The following is a 19,420-nucleotide window of genomic DNA, read 5'->3' on the forward strand; positions in this document are numbered from 1 at the left end:
ATTGAGATGATATCATCTCGTATCTTTCACATTTTCCCCAGGTAAAAAAAAGTGACATTAGGAAACACTTAAGCTCATTTTCTGCCTCTTTATATTTGATCAGTGTGCTTTTTGTAACCTACTGCCATTCCCCTTTCCTCTGTTTTGGTTGGTCCTAGGATCTCACTTCATTAAATACTAATGAAAAGCTTTTATTTTAACCTGAATTCCATGTTCTTTCTATACAGATGTTAACAGGCTTGCCAATTATTACTTTGTACTTTGTGTTTTCATTTTAAGTTTACAGAATATGTTGTTTTCCTTATCTCCTAGATTTTTATGAGAGCTATAATTTTTAACTTCTACTTTAAAAGTTTGACAGCGTAAATAGTGAGGAACTATAAAGTCCAAAACAATCAGCAATAATCTTAAAAAAAAATTGGAAATAGATTCATTCAAGGGTGATGTTAGGAAACACTTCTACACACTAAATAGGAAATAATCTGGACTCACAAAGTTGCAAAGTAGCTACACAAAGAATTCAAAGATAAGGATATAATTGTCAGACAGAATTAATAGGTAGGTATGGGTGCAATGAGAGATACTAACCCTTGATAAACATTCATGAAACAATGCTTTCATTTCAATTGTGCCCATCTAAAAATGACTCATTGTGATGTTCGTGAAGTGCATAGTCTCGTATAATCAGAAGAAATCACGTCACTCAGTCCTGGGCTTGGTTATATTCTGCACTATTTTGGCAGCCCTTTCAACGCTCGTACAAAACTCTTTTCTCATTAATGTCTGGGGAATGATAAAACTGAAGTGCTGGTTATTTTTTAACATGAAAGAATTCTGTACCTTACGTTGTGAACATAAAACCACATCAGTCTGTTTCTTACAATTTTAGTACAGAGTTTATCACTTGACAGACTGAAGTGTGATATGATTCGGTGCCTCTAAATAATCTGAAAATGGTGTAAGAAATTTGAGAATCACTAGAATTCTCATTGTTAATCAACCAATCATTTTTATAATGATTAGAAAGTGATGTGTGGATTAAGACTCAAACTAGCAATTTTAGATAATCAAACGTTAGCCATTTAATTATGAGCAAAGATGTGTTGCTACATCTTGGTACAACATGTACCGTATCAGAAATCCCCTTGTCATGGTTAAGGTAGTGGAGATTTCAGCCCAAGTTTTGACATATTAAATGAGGCTGTCATTTTCCAATGTAATTGCTATTCCAGAAGGCTCCCCCGTATGCCATAAAATCCATCAAGATACACATTTGTCTTGGCTAACATCTAACACAATTTTAACTGTAATTGTACAAATAATTTGGAAACGCTTTCTGGAATACCATCAATAAAACATGACTTTATCAGAAGCAATGTGGTCCATATTCACTCATCCTTCTCCCTCTGGGCTAATTAATACAATGGATTGTTTTCCTATGGACCTTAGTAATATTTCAAGACAGTTGCACTCTTGTTAGTCACTAAAACCCTCTTTGCCAGAACGGAACAGCCCACTCCTTTAACAAAAGGCATGGCCTTCAAGGCAGTGGGTCTCATGGTCACTGCTGAAATACACCAGGAGCAGGCTACCTTCAATTGCACATATAAAAACGTACGGAGACACCAGTCAGTGAGACTCATCGATGGAAAATGTCTCTACTCTCTCAAAATCTAACTGGTCTGCCACCATAACAACAGCCTTCTCCATAGCTGCACTTACTTTTTTTCTGGTAGATGCCAAGACATTTTATTTCTTCTGCCAGTCCAGTCCTTTCAATCTTTCTTCCAACCCACAAGCTGTGTTCTTGGATACTACAGGAGAAAGGAAGTCCCTTCAATACATGGCCATTGAAGCCTCTAAGGGAGTTCCTGACAAAGGCACTAGGACGGTACAGTGAATGCCACCATCTCAGTGGGATATGGAGGCCTTTAGGTTTCTGAACACGCAGTATTAGTCAGGTAGTGCAGTCTGATACCCTTTGCAAGAGTTTGTCTACAAAATATGGCTCAACAGAGGGGTACAAAACGTGAAAGTGGTGAGGACCTGGTCAGCTTGTTGGGAGAGATGCAGGAGGAGGAGGAGGTAGAGTGGAAGGACTTCGAGAAGGAGAGAGAAGAGACTCAACAGAGAGGCATTCTAGCTGATTTACAAGATAGCCTCCATCCCCATCCCTCTAGGAAGAAGACCCCCTCTTCTCCCTCACTGCATCTGCTATTAGATCCGGATCAATGTCAGTGAGGTGACACCCAGTGCTGACCCAGGTGCAAAGCCTTTGGCCCAACTGTGACATTTGGCTTTTGTCTGGCAATGTGGAAAACCATGGCACAAACTGCAGATTTCTCCTGTAGAACAAACAACAGCCTCTAAATGAGACACACAAATCATCTGATCCACCTGCGTTGTCACTCCAACTGGCTTGAAGGGGACCATAAACCCATATCCATATCAATGAAGGGCCTACTCCTGTGAAAATCTAAATCCCATCTCCTGACTCCCACTTCCCAAAATGTTCCTGCCCACTTGGACACTGTAATAGAACCCCTGTTTTTTCTCAATCAGACTCTCTAAGTTTACTGGTACTTGGAGCATGTGACAATTATGGCCAGAGTACATATTGCTGTGGTGACACAGCTTGTACGCATAGTCCTTTATGTTTCCTCATTCACTGAAAAAGATAGAAGGACACAACATGAAAACCCTTGCATTGTAAAGCGAAGTGCTGTTTTAACTGCATGGTGGCCTCCATGATGCAGATCAAATTGAGGGTGATGGTTTAACATGAATATAATCGCAACAGCTATTAGTCTGGGGAGCTTCTAGCTTCACTATTCCCCAATCCTATTAACAATTGGAATGATTTAATTCAATCAGTTTTGAGCTTATTTTCTTTTTTCAAAAGTGTAACACTCTTTCTATTCAGTAAAGACCATCCCATCTTGTAAGTTTTGTGCACAATATTAAACTACAGGAAGATAAGCAATCCCGAACAGTTTCATTGGCTGGTCATTGAAAAAAACCAGTGTATGTATTTAAATATCTCCGTATTTCTACCTGAGCTATGTCTCACCTGGAATAAAGTCAAGCAGTCTAGAGAATAAAACACTTAGCTCAAAGATAGAGCAAAGAAGAACAGGTTTTGTTTAATGTCATTGGCCATTTCAACGAAAAGAAAAATATTCTTCTGGGAGTGGTCCACTTAAAATATCTCAACATGCTAACCATTCAGACTACTAAAGCTGTGGCCAGGGTTTTAAACTAGCAGGTGTGAAGGAGGGTTGGAAGTGAATGGGGATTGAGAAATCCAAGAAAAAAAAAGTCCATGCAATAGAACAGTGTAGTCACGTGGAGAAAGATAAGCAGAATGAAACAGCAGGGACAATGAGTAACACTAATTCCACATTGAATGTGGCAAAATAATTCAATTAAATTTTCACATGTGAACATGTGATGCATCCACAATGTGATAGATCAGACAGTGGCAAAAGTAAATGGTTTAAATTTGATAGCCATTACAAAAAAATAGTTTAAACGTTGGGAAATAAATATTAAAAGCCAAAAGAACTGCAGATGCTGTAAATCAGAAACAAAATCAAAGTTGCTGGAAAATCTCAACAGGTCTGACAGCATCTGCGGAGGAGAAAACAGAGTTAACGTTTCGGGTCTGGTGACCCTTCCTCAGAACTGATGGTGGTTGGGAAAACTGTGATCAGAGATAATGGGAGCTGCAGACACTGGAGAAACCGAGATAACAAAGTGTGGGGCTGGATGAACACAGCAGGCCAAGCAGCATCTCAGGAGCACAAAAGCTGACGTTTCGGGCCTAGACCCTTCATCAGAAAAGGGGGATATGGAGAGGGTTCTGAAATAAATAGGGAGAGAGGGGAAGGCAGACTGAAGATGGATAGAGGAGAAGATAGGTGGAGAGGAGAGTATGGGTGGGGAGGTTGGGAGGGCACAGGTCAGTCCGGGGAGGACGGACAGGTCAAGGGGGCGGGATGAGGTTTGTAGGCAGAAAATGGAGGTGCAGCTTGAGGTGGGAGGAGGGGATAGGTGACAGGAAGAACAGGTTAGAGAGGTGGGGACGAGCTGGGCTGGTTTTGGGATGTCGTAGGGGGAGGGGAGATTTTGAAGCTAGTGAAATCCATTTTGATACCATTGGGCTGCAGGGTTCCCAAGCGGAATATGAGTTGCTGTTCCTGCTACCTACGGGTGGAATCATTATGGCACTGCAGGAGGCCCATGATGGACATGTCGTCTAAGGAATGGGAGGGGGAGTGGAAATGGTTTGCCACTGGGAGGTGCAGCTGCTTATTGCAAACCGAGTGGAGGTGTTCTGCAAAGCGGTCCCCAAGCCTCCGCTTGGTTTCCCCAATGTAGAGGAAGCCACACCGAGTACAGTGGATGCAGTATACCACATTGGCAGATGTGCAGGTGAACCTCTGCTTGATATGGAAAGTCATCTTGGGGCCTGGGATAGGGGTGAGGGAGGAGGTGTGGGGGCAAGTGCAGCACACTATGCGGTTGCCGAGTGTGGTGCGGTGGAGAGGATAAGGGAGTCGCGGAGAGAGTGGTCTCTCCAGAAGGCAGGCAAGAGTGGGGCGGGAAAAATGTCTTGGGTGGTGGGGTTGGATTGTAGATGGCGGAAGTGTCGGAGGATGATGCGTTGTATCCGGAGGTTGGAGGGGTGGTGTGTGAGAACAAGGGGGATCCTCTTGGGGCGGTTGTGGCGGGGGCGGGGTGTGAGGGATGTGTTGCGGGAAATGCGGGAGACGCGGTCAAGGGCGTTCTCGATCACTGCGGGGGGAAAGTTGAGGTCCTTGAAGATCTTGGACATCTGGGATGTGCGGGAGTGGAATGCCTCATCCTGGAGCAGATGCGGCGGAGGCGGAGGAATTGGGAATGGGGGATGGAATTTTTGCAGGAGGGTGGGTGGGAGGAGGTGTATTCTAGGTAGCTGTGGGAGTCGGTGGGCTTGAAATGGATATCGGTTTCTAGGTGGTTGCCTGAGATGGAGACAGAGAGATCCAGGATGGTGAGGGATGTGTTGAAGATGGCCCAGGTGAACTTGAAGTTGGGGTGGAAGGTGTTGGTGAAATGGATGAACTGTTCGAGTGCCGCTTGGGAGCATTACTGTATCGGTGCCGATACAGTAATCAATGTACCGGAGGAAGAGGTGGGGTTTGGGGCCTGTGTAGGTGCGAAAGAGGGACTGTTCCACATAACCTACAAAGAGGCAGGCATAGCTTGGGCCCATGTGGGTACTCATAGCCACCCCCTTTGTCTGTAGGAACTCATCCTCACCCTCAACAACTTCTCTTTTGATTCCTCCCACTTCCTACAGACTACTTCCTCCTGCTCCCTCTACATTGGGAAAACCAACCAGAGGCTTGGGGACCACTTTGCAGAACACCTCCGCTCGGTTCGCAATAAACAACTGCACCTCCCAGTCATGAACCATTTCAATTCCCACCCCCCCACTCCTGAGACGACATGTCCATCCTCCTACAGTGCCACAACGATGCCACCCGTAGGTTGAAAGAACAGCAACTCATATTCCGCTTGGGAACCCTGCAGCCCAATGGTATCAATGTGGATTTCACAAGCTTCAAAATCTCCCCTGCCCCCACTGCATCCCAAAGCCAGTCCAGCTCATCCCCGCCTCTCTAACCTGTTCTTCCTATCACTTATCCCCTCCTCCCACCTCAAGCTGCACCTCCATTTTCTGCCTACAAACCTCATCCTTCCCCCTTGACCTGTCCATCCTCCCCGGACTGACCTATCCCCTCCCTATCCCCCCACCCATACTCTCCTCTGCATCTATCTTCTCCTCTATGCATCTTCAGTCTGCGTCCCCCTCTCTCCCTACTTATTTCAGAACCCTCTCCCCATCCCGCTTTTCTGATGAAAGGTCTAGGCCCGAAACATCAGCTTTTGTGTTCCTAAGATGCTGCTTGGCCTACTGTGTTCATCCAACTCCACACTTTGTTATCATGGTTGGGAAAACATCAGTTTCTCTGCAGAAAATAGGAGGTGGGTGGAGTAGGAAGTAAATGATAGGATAGAGCCTAAAGAGGGAGAAAGAATGTTGGACAGACAAAGGAGTTGCTAACGATCAGGCTGGGAGGGTGAATAGTTGTTAATGGGGATTGTTAGTGACTAACAACAGGGGGCGTGTAATGGCAGGTTATGTGGTCACAAGGCCTGGTGTGTGGGGTGGGGGGAGCTGGGACATGGGGGGAGTTTAGGCCCTAAAATTATTGAACTCAATATTGAGTCCAGAGGACTGTAGGGTCCCCAAGTGGAAAATGAGGTGTTGTTCCTCCAGCTTACGTTGGGCTTCACTGGAACGCTGTAGCAAGCTGGAGAGAGAGATATTGGCCAGGGAGCAAAGTGATGCATTGACGTGGTAGGCAGCAGGTAGTTCAGGGTCTTTTCTGCAAGCAGAACATGGGAAATAAATATTCTTGGGAACAGAATGGGGAGAATGTATACTGTCTAGAAGTGATGGGTAAGCTAGCACAAGGCCAAATTATCAGGGTAGGTAGGTTAACTCTGGGTGACATTCACCTCCTTCCTGTTGCTTTAGCAATTAGGGCCTGAGCAGGATGGTTTACGGTTGGCCTTGCAAATTACCCACGATTTACAGCCAAAGAGTGGTTAATTATTGTCTATTTAAGGGCATGAACTTGCTATCAGCTCAATTTAGAGATAGTAGGAACTGCAGATGCTGCAGAATCCAAGATAACAAGGTGTACAGCTAGATGAACAGAGCAGGCCAAGCAGCATCATAGGAGAAGGAAAGCTGAAGTTTTGGGCCTAGACGCTTCTTCAGAAATGGGCGAGGGGAAGGATCTCGGCCCAAAATGTCAGCCTTCCTGCTCCTCTGATGCTGCTTAGCCTGCTGTGTTCATCCTGCTCTACACCTTGTTATATCAGCTCAATTTACCTGCTTTCCAGGAGGACAACATGTGAATGATACATATTAGTCCGATTTGTTTTGAAAACCTCAGAATAATGCTCCTGTGTAACCAGTACATGCATTTTGTAAGTATTCCTGTCATTTTACTGGGCTTTCCCCCTGGGAGGTTGGAGGTGGAGATCCATCTGGAAAGCAGGTAAATTGAGCTGATATAACAAGGTGTCGAGCTGGCTGAACACAGTAGGCCGAGCAGCATCAGAAGAGATTCATTTGCCCTGAGCTAGAGGCAAATGGGGGCACAGACTAGTGGGGTGGGAGTGATTCCAGATGTAACCAGTGAAAGCCAATCCCTGCCCTATGCTCCAACTGCCCCTGCTTGTGAACATCCACCCCCGCCCCCCACCACCCCAATCATCCCCACACAATGACTGATCTTTCCATTGCTTCCAAATGGTTCAGGCTGTTATTTAGCTACAGCTTCAGTCTTGGGTGTATCACCTGCTACAAATAGTGACTGTCAGAGGGATGAAGCTTGATTGATACTGAAGCCCACAGGTCATCATTAACCTATAAAATGAAAATTCCAGGCCAATCTTTTGATTGCAAAAGATGAGGGATAGGCCTGACAGTCAGTGAGAAAGGGCCTGGGCTCAGCAAGCTGCAAAATGGAGGAAATATGGATGGGAATGACAACCAAAATTGCTGGAAAACTTCACCAGGTCTGGCAGCATCTGTGGAGAGAAGTCAGAGCTAAAGTTTTGGGTCCAGAGAGCCTTCCTCAGAATATGGATGTGGGTTAGGAATAGCAAGAGTTAGAACACATTGGGAGCAGTTTCTAGCCCCTAATAATAGTTACACCTAATAATAGAAGAGAGCACAAAACATGAAAAAAAAACTTTATTATAAAAGGGATAAAATAATTGTGGGAAACCTTTAGGTTTATGTTAGGCTTGGGAGAATCAAATTGGCAAAGTTGATGCAGAAGGTCTGTTTGTAAAATATTTTTACTGCAGTTTCTGGAAAAAATACATTGTACTTTGCATTTAATCTTTCTTGAACTGGTCCATGATGACTGTCTTTGACTAATTCACATTTTTCTAAATTAAGATTTTCCCAGAATGTTTTACTATCATTTTCCTGTCGCAGACTGGTCTGAAATTATTTGGTCAATCTATTTCTCCCTTTTTAATGGAATAATACTACTTGTTCTCTAGTCCTCTGGTACCATACAGTAACCAGAGAGAATTGGAACCTTATGGTCAAAGCTTCTGCAATTTCATACTCCCCTTATCAGCAGAGGGCCTGGGAACTTATCCACTTTCACTGACATTGAAACTTCTCACACCTCCTCTTTCGCTGTCCCTACCACTGAGCTAAGGTGCCCAAGTTCACGTTCCACTACTCCCAACAGAGGTGGTTCATAATGTGACTAAACAAGTTGGTTGAAAATATTTACTTCTACTCTCACAATGTTAATTTAGTTCAATATTTCTCACCCCTCTGTCCTGATTGCAAAGTCTGTATACAAAGATTAGCTAATGTATTCATTATGTTTTTGTTCTGTAAGTATAATGCATTTTAGTGTTATTGGGCTTTTTTAAGATCTTTTTCATTCTTGCACTGCACTGTGGACAATCTTCAACATGGTTCACGTGAGGAAACAGGGAAGGTTGAGTAGTTTGGAAGAATTACTTGTATCAAGTGCAAATAATACAGTTTACTTACTTTGGCAGAATGCTTGAGTTTTACAATATTTTTCTCATTAAGTGCTAACTCCCATGGGTTCAGGTGATTCACCTTTTTGAGACTTTTGTCACATTCTGATATACTAGTAGCCTGGCCACATAGATGTTAGTTACGTGGTTCAAACTGCTGGGTGCTACTGCTAAAGAGGTGCTGATCCTCACAATTGAACCTTCCGTGTGGTTGTTCTGGTATGAGTCCACAAGTTAGGAAAGCAGTAAAATTGTTGTTTCAAGGGCAGATTTCTATTTGGTAATAAAAAAGCTTAGACTTTAGGCTTTAAACGGAAGAAAAACAATAATTTCTAGCCTTAAAAGCCAACATCAATGCAGCTGCCTTTAGTTCAAGTCCAATTGGTGTCACTATCCCAAATCAGGCCAGGAGTAATGTATAACTTGCAACAAATACTAGAAAATATGCTAACATTTAAATGTTTATTTAGTCAATGCTAAATGGTGCTATTCAGCATAACTATAGGACATATTCTTGCAACCATGACAAAAGAGTCAGAAGACTCAATTTTCTTCCATCTTTCTCCCTATCCTATTTAAAGGCATTGATACTTTGGCATCCAATGGTCCAATTTGTATAGACAACCCTCTTACTTTCTTGAAATATTGATCCTTTCTATGTGAATCCAGACAGTTTGTGCCTCCAAACTACTGCATCACAAAATAAAAGACCCTGATTTCATTTAGTTATATCTAAAATTTATCACAGCAATATTGTCAAGCACTGTAAGAGTCAAGGTCTTAGGTAGGAGGAATAGCTCAAAATTGAATGTTTCAATAGATAATATCAGCCATGTTTACAACGTGCTATGAGAAGAATTGGGTACCATCTTCACACTCTAAATTGGGCAAATCATCATTTTTCTTAATTTGATCCAAATTAGCATTAAGAAAATAATTAAATGTACACAGTCTTTCTTCAAATACAAATACAAATCCACGTTAGTAGTTCAGAAATCTAACTGGAAAAGCTTCCAGGCAATAATTTTAACAGTAGTCTTACAGTATAAATGGTAATCTTATTTATTATCCATAAGATTTGGAAATATCAAGGTGCAAACTGTCCATTAAAAACAATGAAACCTGTACTAGTACTTACGTTGTAAATGCATTGTTTTGCTTTGCTCCCAGGTAGTGTGAATAAAGATTAAACATCCCAATCATGAATGCTACAAAAACCATTATGAATATGACCATGAATTTGAATATGTCTTTCACAGTTCTTCCCAGAGATATTTGTAAAGGTCCAAAGCTTTCATTAGCGGGAAGAATGTACGCAATTCGAGAGAAGCTCATCACAACCGCTATTGCATAGAGGCCTTCAGATATAAGCTGGGGATCAGATGGAAACCATTTAATTCGAGCTGGAAGAAAATGTCAAAATAAATAACATTAATTCTGCTACAAGTCAGCTGAATATAAAAATGATTCAAATGTGCCCTAGGGCCTTCTACTATGCCATGGTTTCAAATCACTATCTGAAATTAATTAAGCTTCTTTTTTTAATTTTTGGTAAGTTTGCCAATCTACTTTAGAGTCATAGCATCACACAGCATAAAAAAAGGCCCTTCAGCCTATCATGTCTATGCTGACCAACAAACACCAAACTGCACTAAGATAACAAAGTGCGGGGCTGGATGAACACAGCAGGCCAAGCAGCATCTCAGGAGCACAAAAGCTGCCGTTATCCCATTATTCCAGTTCCCATTATCTCTGACCAAACTGCACTAATCCCATTTACCTGCAGTTGGCCTGGAGGCTACTATGCCCTGGTATTTTAAGTGCTTATCCAGATGTTTATTAAACATGGTGCGAGTACCTGCCTCCACCACCCTCTCGGGCAGCTAGTTCCATATTTCTACCACCCTCAGGGTGAAAAAGATTCTTTCTCACATCTCCTCCGAACCACTTGCTCTCCACCTTAAACTTATGCCCTCTGGTCTTAGACACATCTGCCATTAGGAAAAGATTCCCATAATCTACTTTATTTTGCCAAACATATTTAATACACAAAGTGTGATTTATACCCAAAGCTTTTTTACACTAGTAGACAGTGATATATATTCAGTTATCAACAATAGCCACTCATTTGTCATTCTTAGGCCAGCTGGGAATCATTGTGGTTAAGAGCACCATGGGCAGAGGTGCAGTTACATTATTTTTCAGTAGCTTCCAAAGTTGCTATCCTTCAATGCACAGCATCCATTAAAACCACACAATCAGTGAGAGATTACTGTCATGTGTTCTTTGTAACTGCAGTTAAAGAATGCTCCTGCTTTTATACCTGTCATTATGGATGCTACAAGGTGCCTAAAACTACAAAAATCTTATGTTCATGACGTGCATGTACATCTGCGATGTGAAGTGTGCTGGACTGCATACTTGATGAGGAGCCTGTGTATATGCAACATGTAGAACAGACAAATCATGATGCCAGGAATTTGTATGCAATACTGAACTGATGTCGGCATTGACATAAGGGAGCTCCTCACTCTAACTTACATCCTTTCATGACTTTGTACAGCTGAACTAACATTCACAGCTATGAAAAAATCCTCTATCTTTTCTTTAATGCATCATCAACTATTTGCAGGTAAATTGTCGTATTACTTCTCTTTGCTATTGCAGTTCCATACATTTTTTGGTGGTTTTCCATGTTTGCTATTGTTTCAATAATCTACAGGGCATGACCGGTCTCTTTTACCAGGGTCTTAGCTGGTTTCTGCACAAACTGGTGATCTTCATGTATTGGTGGCCCGGTAGGATTTCCTCATGGCATTGATAAAGACTGAGAGAATGAGTAGAAGCCATGTGGATCAAGACAAGCTCTAGAAAAGGGAAGGATGAGGGAATCAGCAATGTTCCTTCCCAGTTCATTATCAATACTGTCTTCTACACAGAGGTACCAGTCCTATTCCAGTTATGGTCAGTGACTATTGTTTAGTACCATGCTCTCCTGCTAGAGAGAAGCACATGTATCAGTGAGAGTTATGGATTAACTTTGGTTGCTGTCACAGCTATATTTGAATAATTACCAGGTGTGTGCAATTTCTGAAATGTTGGATTGAGGTTTACCATTATTTAAAGTGTGTGAAGGTGATGGAAAACATGCATATCACAGAAATATTTGATTGAAATTGTTTTCTAGTCAATGATGTGGTGTGGTGATTTGAGCAGCCGATGAGGTTAGCAATGGGATAAGATAATTAAACAGGTATTCACCAGCTTTGATAATTTGTGTGAAAGCTTAAACTTCTTCTTGCAGTGAATTCGGGTCCTTGAGCTGCATTCTGTTATTGATCTCTGCTATAGCTCGTCATTGGTTTCTGAGTATTTACCTAGATCATCATCTCACATTTCCTTCACCACTGAATTTCGGGAAGTCCCCAGGGAAGCCGATGTACTAAATCCCAAAACCCATGTTAGTATCACTCTCATTGAGTGAGTTACTAACCGTGAAATTATCAATTTGCCTCTCTCATTTGGATGGCTTACACAAAGCCTAATCAACTGCTGTCAAAGTTTAAGGCCAGGGGTTTGGGGCTGGCTTGCCAATGCCCAGTAAATTTCAACACTTTAAGCCAGCAGTACAGCTCTGCCACCTACTTCCAAGCCCATTCACTTTTACATGCAAAGTTTGATGCCTTAAAAGTCCAGCTTTTATTTTCCTGATGAAGAATGAACACAAATTGTAGAAAATACAAAAGATTCTGGAAATATGAAATAAAAACAGAAATTACTAGAAATACTCAGCATGTCAGAGAGCATGTGTGGGGAAAAACAATGTCCCCTGCCCTCCAGTGCAGGCAGCATCCTGGTAAATCTCCTCTGCACCCTCTCTAAAGCTTCCATGTCCTTCCTGTAATGAGGCAACCAGAAATGAATGCAATATTCCAAATGTGGTCTAACGAGGGTTTTATAGAGCTGCAGCAGAACCTCACGGCTCTTAAACTCAATTTAGTAACATATACAACAGATGTTAAGAATATGCAAGCATCCTGGAGGAGTTTGCTCAAAATATTAATTTTGTGATGCAAACTAGGTTATCTCACCAGTTCATGCACTTAAGTGACATTTACAACAGATTTTAAGGAGTTTATTCAAAATGGAGATTTTGATGTGTACACTTGCTTTTCTCACTGAGTTATGCACTTAGTAGCATCTAATACAGATTTTAACACTATGCTAGTGTTTTGGAGAAGTTTGCAAGAGATGCTGATACTGTGGCTCAGAAGTGCTTACCTCAATGAGTTATGCACTTTAGTAATATACAGCAGATTTTAAGAAGTTTACTAGAAATGGTGATTTGATATGCAAATTTGTGTACCTAACTGAGATATACATTTTCATAGCATCAACTAAGGTTTTGCATTGCTCTGAATTAGCATGGTCATCTTTTAAAGTTGGCTTTATACCCGACTTCTGCCCTTGCCTGAACTTTCAAGGCTGGCCAAAAGATTTCCTTTTCTTTGAATTCCTTTTCTTGGCCAATTGTGTAAATAAGCCAATCCTAAGTTTTCGCACAGGATTAATCCAGTTTTATTTGATCAGTCATAAAACATCTCACCATTCCTCTCCACCTATCATCTCCTCTATGCATCTTCTATCCGCCTCACTCTCTCTCCCTACTTATTTCAGAACCCCCTTCCCCTCCCCCATTTCTGAAGAAGGGTCTCGGCCAGAAAAGTCAGCTTTCCTGCTCCTCTGATGCTGCTTGGCCTGCTGTGTTCATCCAGCTCTACACCTTGTTATCTCAAATTCTCTAGCATCCACAGTTCCTACTATGTCTACCCATTGTTCTCGCTGTACAGTATCAGTTATGCTGGAATTCCCAGACCAACATTATCCATTACATTTATAACCGAACATCAACATTGCCTCACTGTTTTGGTGACATATAATGTCTTCACTTTAACTTCATCCAAGTAGCAAGCACTCATTATTGGCATTCACTTCAAGATATCACAGCAATGATAAAATACTTGTTGGAATTCCTTTTTTTGGCCAATATAGGAGAATTATCATGGAAACAGTAAAGCATTAACAAGCTTTAGAATTTAGAAACGTGGAATCCTTACAGTGTGGAAATAGGCCATTCGGCCCAATAAGTCCACACCACCCCTCCGAAGAGCATCCCACCCAAACCCATTCCCCTACCCCTGAATTTTCCTCATGTTTAACCCACTTAACTTAAATTTTCCTGGGCACCACAGCAAGGCCAATCCACCTACCCTGCACATCTTTGGACTGTGGAAGGAAACCCATGCAGGCACAGGGGGAGAATGTGCAAACTCCACACAGACAGTCACCCGAGGGTGGAATCGAACCAAGGTCACTGGCACTGTGAGGCAGCAGTGCTAACCACTGAGCTGTCATGCTGCCCAGTGTACAAATATTAGAACTAAATCAATCATAATTATCATAGTTATAAAGCTTTGTGTGTCATCGATTTACTCCCAGCTCAAGAAACAGGTTTTCATCGTGTCAGAGAGCAGTTTTTTTAATATTGAGATTGCAAACTCACCATCCGATGAACTGCACATTATGCCATTCTGAGAACTATGGTCTATGATTTTCGATATAGACAATGCACAGAGATTTCATTAGGATGCTTGAGTAGATACTAGTCCTATCCCTATAGCAATTTCATTTGTCAATCAGCAGGATGTGGTGAGACAGTAAAAGACCTAACAATTTGGCTTTTATACTTTCTGAGCTAATTAAACAGCATAATAAAGATTGGTAGAAGATGCATCAGACTGACCAAAGGTGTAGTACTCTATTTCTGTAGGCAGTGTTACGTTAGCTAAATCCATTTTGATCTTTTCATCCACAAAGCTCTGTGCCTTGGAAGCATGCCAAAATGCCATAAACCGTGCTATGAATGATGCTGCAAAGATGGCTAGCATTCCAAAGTCTAATAAGTTCCACAGTTCCAGCAAATATTCCCTCGGGCCTTGTGACCACATTTTTTTACACTCTGACCAGATCATTCCTACAGAAAGGAAAAACAAAAGATTAACTTTACTTCTTCGCTCATTACGAAATGTCAGATCTTGTCAGTCAATAATAACATAGTGCCAATTAAATGTGAAGACTAACAGTGTATCTCATGGATATGATGACCAAGAACAATACAGTTCTCACATTAATAGATTGGTAATAACTGTTGAAAACTTTTTAATGGAGCACAGAAAATTATCCAGTAGCAATGGGTGTCCTTTCATCTTAGATTTTTAGAACTTTGATGAATGTTAATAATATTTTACATATTTATATAGTGGCAATTACTTTGCCACCGTTTAAGTTATAGGAGTTCATAGGCAGATTTTGGAACAGCCTAATAATAGGAGACACTTTTGGAAAGAATATAAATGACATTTTCTCCAGCAGTCATTGCCTCTCAAATCATTATGATACTCAGTAATGGTGTTGGCTTGCTTCACATTGCCTGCAATTTATTTTCTTACTTTGCTGGAGAATTAAATTAAGAATATTCAACAGAAATCTGAGAGTGCATCTACCTCTATTGGCTCATTTTAAGAATGTCTAGGAGTTATCCTTTGAAACAATTCTGAATGATAAAACATAAACACGTTGATAAACACCCGAAGGGATACTGCTTTTACTCTTCATCCTTCGACAGTTGTGACCTCAGATTACTCTGAGCAGGATTTTATTGGGAAGAGTTGTAGGCTAAAATGCAACAAAGGTTTTCTGAGATTAAAACTTAGAAAAACCAAAACTTCATCAAGTTGAATGTCAGCAAAATTTATGTGACTCCCAGCAACACTGCCTTGCCTCCGGCCGCAATTTCAATCACTGTCCCAGCTACCATTTGGTGCCAAGTTAGGAACTTCAGATCTTTGGAGTTGTGCTTAACCTCAAATGCAGTTATCTCCTCCACACTGACTCTGTATTAAAACTGCTTTCCTCCATTGTTTCTGCAGAATTTCCTGGCTCTTCTTCTGCTTCTCCCACCCTGTACCCAGACCGTCCTCTCTTCAAGCCCAACTTCTCTAACTCTCTCTTCCCTGGTTTCCCATCTGTCAACTTTTCATAAGCCTCAGGGTAAGTTGATGGTGTAATGGTAATGTCATCAGATTCTGAATAACAAATTTCAGCTTGATAATCTGGGGCATGGTTCAAGTCTCACCATGCAGGCAGTAGAATGTGAATTCAATTTAAAAATACCTACAATTAAAAGCTAGCCTAATGGTGACCTTGTAACCATCATTGTTGTGAAACCCATCTGGTACATTAATGGGGATTTGGGGAGGAAATCCGCTGTCCCTACCTGGTCTGGCCTACATGTGACTCCAGACCCACAGCAATTTGGTTGACCCCCATCTTGCAGCCATTAGAAATAGGCAATCAATGCTGCCCTAGCCACATTCCAAAACAAGTTTTAAAAAATTATCCAAAATTTCAATCATTTCACCATATATGCAGGCTTCTCGCATTGATTTCTGATAGTTTACTCTGAGAAAATAGCTTTTAATCTTCCTCCAGACTGATCAGACTGATTTCTGGGAATGGAACAAGCTAATGCAGATTGAAGCATGAAGGCTTAATACAAACAAAACAGCTCCTAAAAGATACAGAAGACAAGTTAGCATGATCACAGGCTCTGAGATAGCTCACGGAGAAGGTTTGAAACAAGTTTGGATCCCCTAGCGACTTTTTATAACATACTTGAACTTAAAGCCTAGGAAGTAAATGAGCAGTGTGACAGGGTGAGATTCTGTTTGTCAGGCTGTGATCAGGGATACTACACAGTAGCATGTGGTGACTGTTACCAAAGACTTAAACTTTTCTAATACCTGCCTCACTCAGACTAGTCGACAGGCAGCTCCTTTAGAAATAAAGATGTATAAGATCACACAGTTTTTAACAATAAGTTTCTAGTTTTTAGGGGATAGATTTCCACAGGTAGATTTCTTGTTTACTTATTGGGATTTTGACAGAAGATCTGCAGAAATACCAGAAACGAATTCAAAATGTACTTTCCCAGCTTAGTTCATAAATGAGTGGGAGACGTCGCAACTCACCAGACAAACATATCACCTCAGCTCCAATTCTATTTTTCTAATGGTTCTTAGTGGTACCGAACTTGATCTTGCTAAGAAAAAAGGCAGATTTTGTTGAAGCTTTTCAAGTTGCACACATCAGGACCTTTCACAAGAATATAAAATTAAGGAGAAAACCAACATTTATACTGATAAGAGTAGATTGCAAATTGATTGTCAAGTGGGTGCTGATTGGTAGAGGTGAGACTTGCAGAAAGCCCCTATTAATGGCGATTGACAGTTAACGACTAGGCTTTGTTTAAATTTTAAATCAGGTTGTTCAGATTGTTCAGAGCGCTGTCCTGGGAAATGAACCAGTCACCTAATTGGCTCAGTGTGTCTACAAGTCCTTCCTGTCTGCAAAGAATAAGATCCTAGTTGTTAATGGATGTAACTTCCAGTAGGTGTGAGCTTGACTACAGTCCTCTCCCATTCAGGATTATCCAGAAAATGTTTGTTCAGTTGAAAATTCACATCTAATGGTTTACGCTTCTTTGCAAGCTTTGCAATAATTTAATTCTAGGCTTCTACTGAACAATAAATCAAATCAAAAATCAAAGACCTGTTCTGCTCCATTTGGAATTGGCATTCGTTCGGACATTATGACCTAGAATTTCATGTCTCTTCTGTGTTGGAATGGATGCAGAAGGGCTTGAAAGAATAATGGATGGGATCCAACATTCCCTGTAAACTGTGCAGCTGCATATAATACTCTGATGTTGGCTTGCTGATTGTGGCATTCATTTCCAGTTCCAGAAACTGTTGCCAAGCATAGGCGTCAGGGGTTCATGCAGACACTATGAAAAACGGAGTGAACACTAGCGGTGTCTATTCAGGATCCCTGCCCCCACTTCCAATTCCAACAGAATTTTCTGATGCAAGGTAAGAATGCGGATAGTGGAAAGACCACTACTTTTTTGAACCACAGACTGAAAATTGTAGAAGATGCTACTTTTAATCAAGGAAGCTATGTGTAAAAACAGGCTCCTGGGAACCAATATGAGTTTAGCTATCTTACTTCATTCCAGTGCTTGGGCAGCATTTCAGGCAGAACGGAGCTGCTGTGCATTCAGGGCAATTTTGTCCAGAGGCATTTTCTTGATTGGTGCTATGGGCTCAGGAGCACTCAGCTTTGCAACAACCACTCAATAGGTTCATGGGCAGGTGGACTCAGCATGGTGTGAGAGCAATATTGCAGCCTATGAGGTGAAAACATCCAGAACTCTCTTCCTAGATGATAAAATGTGAGGCTGGATGAACACAGCAGGCCAAGCAGCATCTCAGGAGCACAAAAGCTGACGTTTCGGGCCTAGACCCTTCATCAGAGAGGGCGATGGGGTGAGGGATCTGGAATAAATAGGGAGAGAGGGGGAGGCGGACCAAAGATGGAGAGAAAAGAAGATAGGTGGAGAGAGTATAGGTGGGGAGGTAGGGACGGGATAGGTCAGTCCAGGGAAGACGGACAGGTCAAGGAGGTGGGATGAGGTTAGTAGGTAGATGGGGGTGCGGCTTGGGGTGGGAGGAAGGGATGGGTGAGAGGAAGAACCAGTTAGGGAGGCAGAGACAGGTTGGACTGGTTTTGGGATGCAGTGGGTGGGGGGGAAGAGCTGGGCTGGTTGTGTGGTGCAGTGGGGGGAGGGGATGAACTGGGCTGGTTTTGGGATGCAGTGGGGGGAAGGGGAGATTTTGAAGCTGGTGAAGTCCACATTGATACCATTAGGCTGCAGGGTTCCCAGGCGGAATATGAGTTGCTGTTCCTGCAACCTTCGGGTGGCATCATTGTGGCACTGCAGGAGGCCCATGATGGACATGTCATCTAGAGAATGGGAGGGGAAGTGGAAAAGGTTTGCCACTTGGAGGTGCAGTTGTTTGTTGGGAACTGAGCGGAGGTGTTCTGCAAAGCGGTCTCCAAGACTCCGCTTGGTTTCCCCAATGTAGAGGAAGCCACACCGGGTGCAATGTCTCCAGTATTCCACATTGGCAGATGTGCAGGTGAACCTCTGCTTAGTGTGGAATGTCATCTTGGGGCCTGGGATAGGGGTGAGGGAGGAGGTGTGGGGGCAAGTGTAGCATTTCCTGCGGTTGCAGGGGAAGGTGCCGGGTGTGGTGGGGTTGGAGGGCAGTGTGGAGCGAACAAGGGAGTCACGGAGAGAGTGGTCTCTCCGGAAAGCAGACAGGGGTGGGGATGGAAAAATGTCTTGGGTGGTGGGGTCGGATTGTAAATGGCGGAAGTGTCGGAGGATGATGCGTTGTATCCGGAGGTTGGTAGGGTGGTGTGTGAGAATGAGGGGGATCCTCTTTGGGCGGCTGTGGCGGGGGCGGGGTGTGAGGGTTGTGTTGCGGGAAATACGGGAGACGCGGTCAAGGGCGTTCTCGATCACTGTGGGGGGAAAGTTGCAGTCCTTGAAGAACTTGGACATCTGGGATGTGCGGGAGTGGAATGTCTTATCGTGGGAGCAGATGCGGCAGAGCTGGAGGAATTGGGAATAGGGGATGGAATTTTTGCAGGAGGGTGGGTGGGAGGAGGTGTATTCTAGGTAGCTGTGGGAGTCGGTGGGCTTGAAATGGACATCAGTTACAAGCTGGTTGCCTGAGATGGAGACTGAGAGGTCCACGAAGGTGAGAGATGTGCTGGAGATGGCCCAGGTGAACTGAAGGTTGGGGTGGAAGGTGTT

At 42.6% G+C, this 19,420-nt stretch overlaps 1 protein-coding gene across 1 annotated transcript in view; it reads right to left on the reverse strand.

Annotated features, from left to right (window-relative positions):
• The window catches only part of LOC125453423 (short transient receptor potential channel 6-like), a 128,317-nt gene that overhangs the window by 18,501 nt on the left and 90,396 nt on the right, over positions 1–19,420 (reverse strand). Inside the window, exons 6-7 of the mRNA XM_048533002.1 lie at positions 14,441–14,671; positions 9,776–10,040 (exon numbers count right to left, since the gene is read on the reverse strand). Coding sequence (XP_048388959.1) covers positions 9,776–10,040; positions 14,441–14,671 — 496 coding nt within the window. The remainder of the gene's footprint in view (positions 1–9,775; positions 10,041–14,440; positions 14,672–19,420) is intronic.

This window comes from Stegostoma tigrinum, chromosome 6 (genome assembly GCF_030684315.1).
Source record: "Stegostoma tigrinum isolate sSteTig4 chromosome 6, sSteTig4.hap1, whole genome shotgun sequence".
Classification (NCBI taxonomy): domain Eukaryota; kingdom Metazoa; phylum Chordata; class Chondrichthyes; order Orectolobiformes; family Stegostomatidae; genus Stegostoma; species Stegostoma tigrinum.